At 31.4% G+C, this 14,946-nt stretch overlaps 1 protein-coding gene across 1 annotated transcript in view; it reads left to right on the top strand.

The window, feature by feature from the left end:
- The window catches only part of LOC117124236 (unconventional myosin-VI-like), a gene marked incomplete at its 3' end in the record, with an annotated part of 35,171 nt that extends 23,439 nt beyond the window's left edge, over positions 1–11,732 (top strand). Inside the window, 8 exon segments of the mRNA XM_033270388.1 lie at positions 471–553; positions 962–1,206; positions 1,625–1,762; positions 1,964–2,059; positions 2,566–2,684; positions 8,845–8,979; positions 9,962–10,171; positions 11,569–11,732. Of these exon segments, the coding sequence (XP_033126279.1) occupies positions 471–553; positions 962–1,206; positions 1,625–1,762; positions 1,964–2,059; positions 2,566–2,684; positions 8,845–8,979; positions 9,962–10,171; positions 11,569–11,732 (1,190 nt within the window).
- Positions 11,733–14,946: the final 3,214 nt, after the last annotated feature.

Genomic DNA, 14,946 nt, shown 5'->3' on the forward strand with positions numbered 1-14,946 from the left:
TATCACCTATACATGTGCAAAAACATGAATATTTTGTTTGATAAAACTTGATAATCTAGATAAACAATTACAGTATAATGTTTACTTTTGCTTGTGCTAACATTAAATCTTATCTATCTTTCGAACGGCAAGCAGTTTTTATTTCCCAAATTTTTAACAGAAATATTTATAAATGGGTGCTGTGTCCAATGAAGCTGATTAGTAGGGCTCTTGATGCTCTACAATTTAGATTTTTTTATAAGGCCTATTGGGTGTTGTTGATTTTAGTTTTAAGAAAAAACCAAACTTTTGCGAGGATTTCAACCCCAGGTCCTTCTGATTAGAAGGCAAGCATCTCAACCACCAAACTACAGCTGTACTCAAACCAATCAAGATCTTTTAATACATTTTTGTGTGTTACTTTTTATCTGGTTTTTATGTTGTGACTTTAAGTAACAAGTTAGTTACATAACTTTCCCTTTACTTTTCAGCTAAACACTTGAAAGATGACAAATCTACAAAGCAAGTTAAAGCCATTCGTACATCCCTTGATGATTTAATTAGGGGAATAAAGGTAAGGGCGAAATTCATGTTTAGTGTTAAATACCACTTTGGTTTTTTAAACAATATTTCCAAATTTTCTTTTTGAGTTAAACCATAGTCAAACTTAACAATGTTTCGTAGATTGACTATGTTTTTCTATGGTGTAACTATAATTATAACTAATATTATAAAAAATATATGAAATTTTATTTGTCCTCATATAAATACATACAAAGGTATTTTGGTTGTACAGCTTTTTAAATTGCAAAGTAAGCTAAGTAAATAAAGTGAAAACATTTAAAATCTAAAACGTATATTCTTTCAGTATGTTTGTATTTCCATTTTTCACAAACATTTTCTTTTCTATTTGATAGTTTTATCAGCTTTACTTAATAAGAATCTTGATGTTTTATTATAAATAATTTTGGGTTTTTTCAAGACCACTTACATGAAACGACAACAGATGGACAAGTTGTACGTAGATCTCGCAAGTAAGGTTTCCAAGCAGCTAAAGGAACTGATGTCAAAGAAAAAGGCAAAGGAAGAAGAACAGATACGTCTGCGAAAACTTCAAGAAGAAATGGAAAGAGAAAAGAAGAAACGCGAGGAGGAAGAAAAAAAGCGAAAGGCAGAAGAAGAGGCGAGAGAAAAAAAGAGAAAGGCAGAAGAGGAAGCAAAGAGAAAGTAAGTGATTGTGTATAACATGCAAATTTATTTATTAAAAGCTCAACTCGAGAACTAGTTGATTTTCTGCTAAGCCTAACCTCTTGCATATTGTTGCTAAGGCGTGGACTTTAAACAGCATAATCTTGTGCATATCCTTTGCTGTTGAATAACACAATGATAGTTTCGCCTGAAGAACATCTCATTTAATATTTTGTATACGATTCAATTTAATTTAATTCCATTCTCAAGCAATACAGATAAAACCTTCACTAACTTTGGAGAAACAAAAAATAAGCAACCCTAAAGCAACTGACCTAAACAAAAATCAACCATCATGAAATATATCTATTTAATATGAACAATTTATACTAAATATGATTATTGTTTATTAATTTAAGAAATTGTCTATAATAATAAACTATGAATATCTTTGCAGAAAAGAAGAAATGGAAAAGAGAAGAAAGGAAGAAGAAGCCATGAATCTGAAAGCTCTCCGAGAGGAGAGAAAGAAGCTGGAAGCAGAAAAGAAGAAGATAGAAGAAGAAAGGAAGATGCTAGAAGATTTGCGCAAAAAGTAAGGTTCATGCTTTTAATCTTAAGTTGCTTTTAGTATCTCATTTTTGTCTGATTAAATAAATGAAATATTTTTATTACTCTGTTAATAATGAGATTCATGCTCAAAATGAACCCTCTAATTCCAAACTCTTCATCTGTAATATCATTTGCTGTATTTTATTGAATGTACTGTGCTGAAGACTTTGAATTTCTTCCATAGACAAGAACAAGAGCGTCTTGATTTTGAAATGGCGCAGCGTCTGTCGCAGGAAAGTAACTCACAGGTCGCTGCAACTGAAGAGATTGCGCAGGTCAGGTAAGTGAACATTTCTACGATTGCGTAATGCATGGTTTTTAAAAATCCATTCACCTTAATTGTAATGAAATATATATCCATAGTTACAATATGATATACTGCTATTTAAGTTATTAAACAAATAATGACTAAAAAAAAACAACTGAATCCTCTCTGAGCTTAAAGAGCTGATGCTTATCCCAGTTTCTGTAGTATGAAGCGGATGAGAGTTGTACTTCCCCTGGACGGGACACAAGTCCATCGCAGGTTAGTCTCCAGCAGTTTGCTGGTACCCATTGATACAGCTGGGTAGACTGAAGCAATGTAGCTAAAGTGCCTTGCCCCAACCTTACTATTGAAACCGCTCAACTGCTGCACCAAACTGCCGCTATAAACAAATGATGGAAACTGTCTATTCCCTTAGCATTGCTTGCTAGACACCTTGGGAGCATTCATTATTTTTGTGTAAAATGGATACTAGTGTATGGTTAAACTCAACACATTGTTTTATTATCTTTCTCATCCAGAGAGGTGGTGGCTACTGCAATACCTGCTCAAACCCCGCTTGTACAAAGGGCTGATAAAACCTACGATCTATCAAAATGGAAGTATGCAGAGTTGCGAGATACAATTAACACTTGCAATGGTAAGCTCCATTAATCTTTCATGTATCTTCAACTCATTTCTTGAAATTTTTGAAAAAAAAAATTGGAACCATACCAACCACAGTGAGGATTTCTTAAGAGGAGAATTTTGTATGTTAGTCAGAGGTCCAGGAGGACGTTGTGGTGGCATTGGGCTGTGGTCCAGAGCAGTGGGATGAGGGAGAAAAGACCCTCGGATGTAAATGTTTAAATGGTAAATTTATTCTCATTTTGATGGATTTTACTGCAAGGAGAGAAGGGTTGGAAAGGGTTCACTCCTACAAGCAGTGGCGCCAAGAGGCTAGGGTAACCGGGGCAAGTGCCCCGGGATAACTAGATATAAAATGATAAAATAAAATAAATAAATAAAAAGTATTAAATGTATACATTCAACCAGTATCGTTCATGTGTTTTTCCCACGAGAATTCTAAATAAAGCTGACCGTTTATCGATGAAAGCTCTTAATTAATAGTTTTTTCATGAATATTTGCATGACTTCTAGTACTCTAGAGTTTATGTTTGCAATGTATCAATTTGTTAGGTTATTAATTAATAATTATCAAAGGCTTGGACTCCGGACATCTTCACTATACATACAAGGTAGAAAATATGAATAGACCTGATAGAGATTCAATTGTCAAATAAATCCTGAATTAATATTTTTAACCAATGGTGGATACAAGGGGTGACCCGGCCCCCACCCCTATTATTTTTCTTTCAAAATTAAACAAAAATTGAGAAAAACAGAAAATTTTAATCAAATGTCTAAGAGTGCCAATTTCGGCCATCTATCCCGCTGGGGCCTACCAATGGGCCTTAATGGACCCAAGTAGCAAAGCTGCCCCGGGGCCCTTAGTAATTCTCGGAGGTTTGGACACATTTAACAAAATGTTACAAAATTCGAACATGTGAAATGTTGCCATTTTGCAAATGACCTTCAAGATTAATGCTAGATATTGTGTGTGTGGAGATAAACAATTCTAAAATTTGTCTTTTAATGTGTGGAAGACAACAAATTACATATATAACCATAAAGAAAATAGAATGATATAACATCCCTTAGATTAGTATTTGCATGAACTTGCCTCAACTGAACTGCGATTCATGGACTTACATTTTGATTAATTAGACCTCATTAGTAACTGGAATGTGTCTCCATTATCTTGTCATTGAGCTGCCAACTACTGATTGTTAACAAGTAATTAACTAACACAGTTCTTTTTTCATCGGTTATCACCAACAAAAAAATTGTGTAATCAAGTGAATGGCATTGCTACAAAGAGCCCTCATGAGAACTAATATAAATTTGAATATTGGATTCAACAAATACTAATTCTTGGATCAATCAGGAATATGTCAGGTATAGAGGTTTCCAGTTAAGTAATGGTTCTGTCATATGACCAAATAATGATGAGATTACATTGTAATATAATATATGATAATTAAGTAGTTTGGCTTTCAGGTTTATTTTCTTTCTCTATGGGTAAATGCAACTAGCTTGAGTTACTTCCCAGGAGGAGTGCTTGTTTGCATTTTTAGTACAGATGCAGCCCCAAATATTGTAAGGAAAGGGTTGTGTTTTCTTACAGGGAACATGTGCATAGGCCAATCATTGTGGACTATGTCTTGAATACTAGTTGCCAATGTTCCTATGACAAAAAATAGAACCATCCGACATGGTGACGTAAAGTGCGGCTGTCCCGTGGCGAATCAACGTAACTGACATTTTTGTCGATTTTGAGATAATATTATTTGGGAGTATATTAAACACGTCTGAATTACCTATGAAACTTTCAGGTCTCAATAATGAGTCCTTTTGGAGATAGGACCACCTGTCTTTAAGCACAAAACTTAAAATCTAGTGATTTTCCGTGGCAAAACATCGTAGCTACAAGATTACGCGGCAAAACAATGTATCTGCGCTGAAGATACGTGGTTTTACCACGGAATGGTATTCAATAATGGTCTTGAGCCGATGGAGTTTGGCAAGGCAAAATCAAATGGTTACTGGTGTTTTTATATCAATAATTTTAAACAGCGATGTATGAACAGGCTAGGTAATGCATATGATTGCCCCAAACGTGATACTGTAAATTCCAAAAATGTGTTGCACTTGCAACAATACCGAGCCTGACATATGTCCATGGCAAAACAACGTATGTGTAATTTAGTCCAGTCCGAAATGTAGCAATATCAGATGTTGCATTTTTTTTTGCTATATTTTTTAAAAATTGGATATGATGTAGAGTAGACATTGATAAATCAAAAAAGTATGTGCAACATTTTTTTTTTTCATACGTAAGGGGGCCAGCAGTTTCAAAATGGCCACCATTTTTCCTAAAATTGTTACTAATACTGTAAGTTTATGTCATTAAAATGCAGTATTCAATTGGAAATTCACTCATAACAATGACAACAACTGTTAACTAAATATTGTACACATTTTTGAGCTATTACAATTTAAAATGGCTGCCATTTTCCCTTATTTTAGCTTTTTAGCATACATATTAATATAATAATAACCGATCTGTACTGTAAAACGAAAACGTGTGATACAGCTAGTTATATGCAATTGCCATATGCTGTTAATGGTTATTACGATAATATATATGTGATATATATATATATATATATATACATATTCTTATTCTTATTCTTTTTATTGCACAATAGAATAATCGGGATGGGAGGGCCTGGTCTCTAAAGTAAACTTAATTACTATAACAATTGTTTGAGAACCACTCCCATCCAGAATAAAAAAAAACCAAAAAAAACATCATTAAAATGTAAGATAAAATATAATAGACAACACATCACAACATCAAGCAAAAAGCAAGCAAAAAATAAAAAAAGAATAAATAAATAAATAAATAACAGAATAAATGCAAAAACAGTCATTAAAAGCAAAAAACAAGGTCATCACAATCACCATTTAAGTACAGTAATAACAATAATAATTATAATTATTCTACAAAACCTATTGTTATTATTACCATCATTACCAAAGAATTTAAAAAAAAGTGTATAACGCTAAAATGTATTTCTATAAGCAGCAATTATGCTCTTCATAAAGTTTATGCAATTGAGGTAAATCTGTAAAAAGAAAATAATATAAAAAATAAGATTTATAGTGCAGTAGAACACAAACATGCATAATTCTTTTCAAAAGACAATTTGATTATCTTATCAAATCTATTTTTTGAAAAAATAGATATTATATCTTTAATTACACAAAATGGTACCGGAGTTCCCTGCATTCTATTTTTTCATGTAAATATCAGGATGCTGTGTCTATTAAATGTGAAACCACATATATACATACATATATATATATATATAAATGTATATATATATATATAGCTCAAAAATGTGTACAATATTTATACACATATATATATATATATACACACACATATATATATATATATTTATATATGTATATATATATATATCACATATATATTATGGTAATAACCATTAACAGCATATGGCAATTGCATATAACTAGCTGTATCACACGTTTTCGTTTTACAGTACAGATCGGTTATTATTATATTAATATGTATGCTAAAAAGCTAAAATAATGGAAAATGGCAGCCATTTTAAATTGTAATAGCTCAAAAATGTGTACAATATTTAGTTCACTGTTGCTGTCATTGTTATGAGTGGATTTCCAATTGAATACTGCATTTTAATGACATAAATTTATAATATTAGTGACAATTTTAGGAAAAAAATTAGAAAAAAAACATTTTGAAACAGCTGGCAATCCCCCTTACATATGAAAAAAAAATGTTGCACATACTTTTTTGATTTATCTATGTCTACTCATATCCAATTTTTTTTAAATATAGCAAAAAAAATGCAACCAACCAAAGTTTCCTGGACTAATTATCGTTAATAACTTTGCAATAAACAAATGGTTGTAAATAAAATTTTTAATCTAATCACAATGTCTATAGATATACAATCCCTCAAAATTTCAAAAGACTGCGACAATTTATTGCAAAGTTACGAACATGCAAACTTTAACTCAATTTTTCTCCAAAAGTGAAAATTTCAAGTTGCGTTGTTTTGCCACAGAACGGCCGTGTGTAATGTATTTTTTTTATTTACCAATATATCTATAAAACATCTGAAATAGCATATTTAATGATTTATTTATATTCACTATAGTGTACCAGTCCTACTAATATACTTTTATAAAAAGACAAATTTGTATCCACTTAAAAAGTTCACCCCCAAGGATTTTATTATTTTTATGCTAATCACATTAATAATATGATAGAAAATTACAGTTCTTTAATTAAAAGTAATCTGTTCAGATTTTGTAATGGGTCCAAAGCATTGATGAGAATGACTCTCTAAGTATGTTTTTTATTTTTAGAACTATAATGAGATTGATCCACAATAACCTTAATGAACTTAGAAATTACACAGGGTAAAATGGAATTAATCCTTTCCGACTGAGTTACATATTATCATACCAATGATATTCCTCCCACTGATTAGTAAGCCATCATAATAATCATTAATTAAAAAACATATCCACAAAAGAGAATCATTTTTTTTCTTTGGAATTAGGACTTAACAATTTATAGCACTTACCGTTTCCATTAATGTTTAATGTTTTTGCATATAGCTTTAGGTTATAGATACCCCAGTTACATTAACATTCACTCTGCAGCTTTGTCTTTATCTAATTATTTTAAATCACTAACCATATTAATCATCAAGATATGTTCAATCTTGTTATGCAGAGAAGGAAGAGATAAGCAAAATATCAAATAAATGTTTAGTTCAAATTTGAAAGTAGTACACAGGTCTCCCTCCACTTAAAGACCACTTCTGAGATCTGGATTTCCATGGTTTTTAGCAACTTTGGTCTCTAATTAGAATGATAAAGATAAAAGAAATTTGTGAATTTGGGACCACAGAAAAGTAGTCTTTAATTGGATGTTGCCTTTAATTGGAAGGGTCTTTGATTAAAGGGAGACCTGTATTTATAATTTTGGAAAGATCATTATGTTGAACAGTGCTAATTAAGTGTTCTTGATGTTGATATACATGTGTCTTTTACTGTAGACTTTAGTAAGGTATACATACACAACTTACAACACTGTTACTCATGCCTGTAACATTTCATCATTACGATAATAAATTGGGCATAAAGTCAGAAATACTATTACTATAATTAGCATTGAAAAAACTAAATGTTTCTGTGAAATCAAAATTATAAATGGTTGCTCATCTAGGTCAAAGTTGCTTCTGCATATTTGTTTTCTTCTTTGTTTTTCAGTGTCATTTCTTCCCACACAAATTTCTTCTTTTTACCAGTAATTTATTCAAAACAACTTGCTTTTTCAGCTAAATTGTTCAAGTTGAAGTTCAAGTTTATTAAAATCAAATTCGCAACCTCCAAAAGAAGTTGAATTGCATTGATCAGTACAATAGTTAAAATACATTAAAATATAAATATATAAAATACATGAGAAAAATATACATACAGATTGAAATAGAATAAAATTACAAGAGGTTACAAATTCAAAAGTTACAATTTCAAAATTACAAACACACAATAAGCAATTATGGAAAGCAATTACAAAATATAGTAAAAATATCAAATTTAAAAATCAAAAGGGCCCAGGTATATTGTCATAGAAATATATCAATATTACAATTTTATAATAAGCATTAAAAATCCAAAACATATATAGTTAAAAATAGGTCAGTATATCTCCACAATGTCACACATAAATTGCTGTTGGTTAGACTGGCTTAGTTGTGCTTAATGTACGGTAAACTAGCATTTGAAATACTGAAAAATGTAATACTGATCATCATATTGATACGTCATAACTGCTCGTTACCAGAACTAAACATTTTTCAAAGTTCTTTTTTCCAATAGCTGTAAAACTTCTGTCATCTGAATTTTTTTATCCTCTAAAAAATAGTGTGCATTTCCTTCTGCCATAAATTTAACTTATTTCACTTTTTAAAACTATATACTTTATTCTTTATTTTTGTAGCCCATAGCCCATATACCTAGATTGGTTTGATGTTTTAAATGTTGTGATTTATTAAAAAACTATATATATTGGATGTTTGGATATAGGTTTATCTTAGAAATTACTTTTTATCTAATGATTTTAAAATTTATAGATGTGGATCTGTTGAGTGCGTGCCGTGAAGAGTTTCATCGTCGTTTGAAAGTTTATCAGAAGTGGAAGTCGAAGAACAAGAAAAACACAGCGGAGGAAGCACCAGCTGTGCGTGCTCCTGAAGTCGTTCAAAATGGTAATTCCGTAATTAAGTAGTTTTATCAGATTTTTTAACATCTATATTATCACAAAAAAGTACTCTTTTTATAAGTATCATGACTCCCAGCAGTTGATATAAGGGCCAAAGTACTTCATGAAACTGGCCCTCAAACACATGTTAATCAGCAGGATATGGATCCATTAATTGTAAGGCTAGGCTAGCTTAGGCAATTCCTACAGTATATACACTTTACTGACAAAATGATGCCAACACTTGGAGTTGTAAAAACCTTTTGATAAAAAAATACTTGCTTTTCCACAAGTAGATAAGATAATAATTATGTTTTTCATTTAACCGTTTCGTTAACTTGATGCGGAGTAGTCAAAAGTTATAAATCTTCAGTTACAAAAACAAATCTATCATTGTGCAGCTTTTTTTGTTAGCCATTAGCGCACTCAAAGAAAATATGAATGTCTAGTTTTTTTGCTTGTTGTTTGTAACTATAACATGTTTTTTTTTCTGTAATTTTAAATATTTTATTGCTAAAATCACAAGATATTCCATAACATATGTGAATGCTATACCACATGTTTAGAGGACAGAATAGAAAAGATATTGGTATTCAACTAGAGCATTCTCTAAATATTCTTTACTTAGTGCTAGCAATGATACTTTGCCTTTTGAATTATCATTTATATTCAGTTTTCTAAGAAACGGTTTTCTGGAAATTAGATGTAACAGAGGGAATATAATTTTGATATAGAGTAGAGCTATAAATGACTTTGTGAATTGCAGAAAGCATATTGGATTTTTATTCCAATGATTATAATAATAATAGACACATGTTTTGAATCCAGTAGAAGTTTGATTTCTTTTTTATAAATGCCAAATGTAAACTCATTCTCTTCTTTGGTGATTCTGCAGTGTATATTTTCATTTTCATTCATCATACATTTAAAATATGTAATAATTTTGAGGGATGTTATTAAATAATGTCTTGATTAATTATTCTTTATAGCTTCTCCACCACCGCCACTGCCGCAGAAGAAAAAGGCGGGGCAGAAAATGGAGCAACGTTATTTCCGTGTTCCTTTCATGCGACCGAGTGATAAGTCCGGGGATCCATCCCTAAGGAAAAAAGGAATGTGGTATGCACATTTTGATGGGCAGTACATTGCTAGACAAATGGAATTACATCCTGATAAAGTTCCAGTTCTCCTTGTTGCAGGTTAGTTTATAAATTAACTATAAATGTATTAACATATAAGATGCATTATCAAGGATATCCGAAAGATCTCCAAGATAAGCTCCCTGCCCCACTTAATAGACATCGGGCCACAAGAAAGTCTTTTAATCCCTGCTTATCCACTCATTATACCTCAAGCAAGAATAGTGCAAACTTTTGACAGAAGCTTTTTTACCTTCATATCTATCCGAAATGAAACAACCTGATGCTGTCGTAGGCACAATATCTTATGTCATTTTTAATGACATTATTTTGCAATTGTATTTATATAGTATTTTCGTATTACTGTATTTTAATGTTTATAATGCCAAATAAAATTAAATTAAATGAAACAACATGCCAGGTTTCAAGAAAAAAATTAATTCCCTTAGACATAATTCATGATATGCAGCAGTTTAGTTTTTTTCTTTATTCTATCTGATGCGCCATGGTCCAGAAGGTAGGCCCATTAGGGTTCTATTGAACTTTTCTATGTCAGTCATTCAATATTGTTGAATGTCGAATATTGGCTTTTGTCTACTTGTGCAGCATATTTAAAAAAACATTCCACTATAAAATGTTGAAAAATAATAGACACACTTACAAGTTCAATTAAAACAAAGATGAGAGAGAGAAATGTAAAAAAAAAAGGAGATGACTTCAGTCGTTACCTTATAATTTTCCTTTCCAGTTGAGAAAACAAATTCGCACATTTTGATTAGCCTACCGGTATATGTATTCAAAAGTAATTTATTTGATATCTTGCTACCAGCTATTAATCATTTGGGAATACTGAATATGAGCTTTATTTGAATGCAATTAATTAAATTGCATAAAACTAAGTAAATGCCGCATCAGAAATGGTGAAGAACATTCTAAAACATGAAAAATGAAACATATTTATGAGATAAAACAGAAGTTATGAGCACAAGCAGTGAGGCAGACAACATTTTACTTAATGAAACATACATATAATATAGTAGTCAAAGAAAAATAAACATTCAAATAATTTTTACAAAAAAATATACAAAGATATTTAAGAAATGTTGAATTTAATATGTGATCCAGGGACATAGGCTGGTTTCAGACTGGAGGGGTGCAAAAAATGATAATTCACAACTAAATATGCTGAAATAAATCCCTATTCCATTGAAAACTTAGTAGCCATTTTTAATATTTTAACCCACTTAGTGGAACTAATTCCAGCCTACGCCCATGTGATTTATAATGGGATTAGGTTGATGCAATTCAGTCAATTATTCACCTTAAATTATGGAGTTGCACTTGTGGCATTTGCTTATGCCCTTTGCCCACAGTTAACATAGTTGGGTGGTTTTCTACCTCTGGGGGCGGGGAAGTCTAACTAACTAATCAGTAATTTGAATACTTCATTCTTTCAGGTAAAGATGACTTGCAGATGTGTGAACTAAGTTTACTGGAGACTGGTTTGACCAATAAAAAGAATGCTGAAATTTTAGAGCGGGATTTTGAATACGAGTGGGATAAACATGGCGGCACAAACTACTTATTGACTGCAATAAACAACAAACAAGCCAGGCAAACCGTATTCTACATACATATATATAATTTATATAAGATAATGAATATTCTACTGTCCTAGAAAGCAAGGAAATGTGTTTCGCAAATTGAAACCTTTTAAAGTATAGTTTTAGGATAAATTATTGAGAGGGTCTGTGTACATCCTGTAGACTGTGTTACGCACTCAATAGTCTTTCATATTTAGTGTTTATGGAATACCTTACAGATTGAATTAGCATATCGTACAGAATGTTAAATTTCATCATTATTGAATATTTCTCCAGAGTCATAGATTCCTCAAAACTTGTAATCTTAATCTACTGGTTCATAATGAAAATATGCTGAAATTTTATGAAAATTTATATTTTATGCAAAATATTAATCCAAAACATCATTAGCATAGCTATTGCAATGTTATGTATATAGTTATACTGCCTCTACATACGGTACTCAATTACGTATCGACTCAAGTTAAGAGCATTCCAGTAACTGGTCATCTTGACCTGGGTCAAATTTTTTGCTTGATTAGCTAATATTTAATTTCACAACGATGAAATAACATTCCTTCAGGTTAAATCTAGTTATTCTAACTTAAATTAATTGTCTTTCATAAACATTGACCAAAACCAATATTTACAACTACATATTTCTATAAAAAGATTTAATTAGTCAAAGAGTTTGTATAATTTGTCTTTGAATGAATGACCCTTCGTAAGGGATTTAATATGTCATGTTGCATCGTAAATATAGTGCCTTAGTTAGACATTAATTGATAGCAATATATTCCAAATAATGTTTGCAATTAACCATCAGCTAATCATAGCTTCTATGAAGTATGGCTCTGAAAACTCTCAATAATCATGTGCAGAAAAAGGAGAAATATATTTCCCATATAGCAGTAGAAATCAAATGTGGAATTTGAGCAGAATTATTAGAAAAATAATTATAATGTAAAATAATAATATATTGTATCAAATGCACTGTTTAGTAGCATTTTAATGTTGTTAATTAATGTTGTAAACAACTTTGATAACTTTCATCAAAACAATTATCTGTTTAAGTTAGTGGTGATGGACAATGTTTAGAGTTTTTTTTAACAAATTTAATTAAGTTGAAAAATACAATGAAATTGAAATTAATTAATTAATACTTATGGGGGCTTTAAAAAACACCTATCTAGATATACATAGGCACAACACAGTATACAGTCAGAATGCAGAATATTGAACATAATTCATAATACTGAACAACGATGCTTTGATGGAATTTTGTTAAAAAAAATAAGCAATTAAAGAATGTCTCCATAGTGAAATTGAAATTGCAGTTGTTTTACTAAGAATGCGGTATCAGCATAAGTACATAGACATGCCAGAGTAGGTCAATTTTTTTGGCTATATCTTCTAGTGCTTGTAATTCAACAAACATTTACTCTGTGTTTTACAGAACCACGTACTCCACCCTTTGACCCAGTGACCAAGTCTTTTAAGATAATATTACAAGGGTGCATGTTTAGAAAGTGTTAAGTAATGGTCCCTGGGACATTGTTAATCATTTCTTAAAGCTATCTCTGACCCTAAGGCCTTTTGGTAAGCCGCTACTTATAATGAAATATGCATAATATTAATTATTTATTTATGCTTAATATTAATTGATTGATCTGGTGGAAATGTTGAGCTAAATATATTTTTGCTTCAATTTATAATACATTGTATTATGTTTTGATATCTTTCTATCTCAATTTTTTTTTCATAGCATTTGTGAAGTGTATGCTATAAAAACCTACATATATATATTTATCAGTTCTCATCCATTTTTGCTTTGATCAATTGTATCAACAACTAAATCAACATTCCATATTTCAATTTTCTTGATATTGAAGAAGTATTATAGTGTTTAACACATTAAGTGTAAAGCAATTAGGCATGTTTTAACTGTGGTGCATCTGACAAGAATATTGGTACAAGTCGGTTATACTCAGTAACCTTAAGTAATTTGATAAGATACTACGCAGTTACATCAATATCAGGCATCTAATCAATGCATTCCCAATTAAACTTTGTAATCGGTTCAAAGAAAGACGCCAACAGAAATAATATGCTGTGGGCGAAGCCTTTTTTGTCTAGCAGTTATTGTTGGAATTATTTCATACACTGCCTACAGAATTGTTTCTGTCATTTTCTTGTTGAACTTTTCTACAATTATGCAGAAGCCTAAGTATGAAAGAATCATGTCTTTGTATTTTAGACTATAATTTTAGAACATGTGGTTGATTGTTAGTGATAGTGGAAGCACATAAATGAAGTATCTGTCAAACATTATCTTTTATTCATATTTGTCTCCATCGTATTATTGAAGTAATTTATGCATCGTTTCTTTTCAGTCTCCTAATGTGATGTTCACTGAGAATATTCTGTCTACCTACTTAGAGGCAGAATAATAAAAGCAGTGCAGTTCCAGTGGTGTTCAAGGGGTGGGGGGCAGCTGCCCTCTGGTGGTGGGGTAGAGTGGAATTTTTTCCCTCGTCGGATATTGCTTGACCCCCTGTCGTCAACGCCATGACAAGGTCGTCAAAAATTTTTTAAAAAATAATAATTTGCCATTATTTTGATTGCCAATACCTAAGCCATAAAAACTCTCCCTGTTAACCTAAACAGATTTTTTTTTGGACCCTGACCAAGGCTCTAGTCGGCCCCTTCATTCGGACCCCCTCATCGGACATGTCGGACCCCATGTCGGCAAATTCCTGGAGCCACCACTACAGCCAGCCCATAATCGCTAAATTTTTAAAAATAACAAAAAATAATGAAGAAACTAAGAAAATTGTATTCAAACTGAGTATGAGAGTGCCATTTCTGGCCATCTAGATTTGCCAAAATATATAATTTCCAAAAATAATGGCTTTTAATGTTGTTACCAGTAAGGAAAGACTTCTTTTATGCCTTGTTTAGCGAACATGCCACCCGCTGATAGTGATGATTTCAAATAAAAATAAAATTTTATTTTTGGGCAATTAGCACACCCACCTTCACGAAGAAACAGAAATTGTTTTCTTAATTTTTATTACCGCTGCCTTGAAATCTCAAATTTAAGTCTGATATTGCCATTTTTGGCCATCTAGATTTGCCAAAATCATAACATTTCCAAAAAACATGGTGAAGGGGCGGGGTGGGGGGAGTTTGAGGTGGGTGGGCCCTTTATCTGTGAAAGTCCCTACCTGGGTCCACCACAGTGTTCACAAA

Source organism: Anneissia japonica, unplaced genomic scaffold (assembly GCF_011630105.1).
Source record: "Anneissia japonica isolate Jap-2015-1 unplaced genomic scaffold, ASM1163010v1 scaffold287716_len795978_cov209, whole genome shotgun sequence".
NCBI classification, from domain to species: domain Eukaryota; kingdom Metazoa; phylum Echinodermata; class Crinoidea; order Comatulida; family Comatulidae; genus Anneissia; species Anneissia japonica.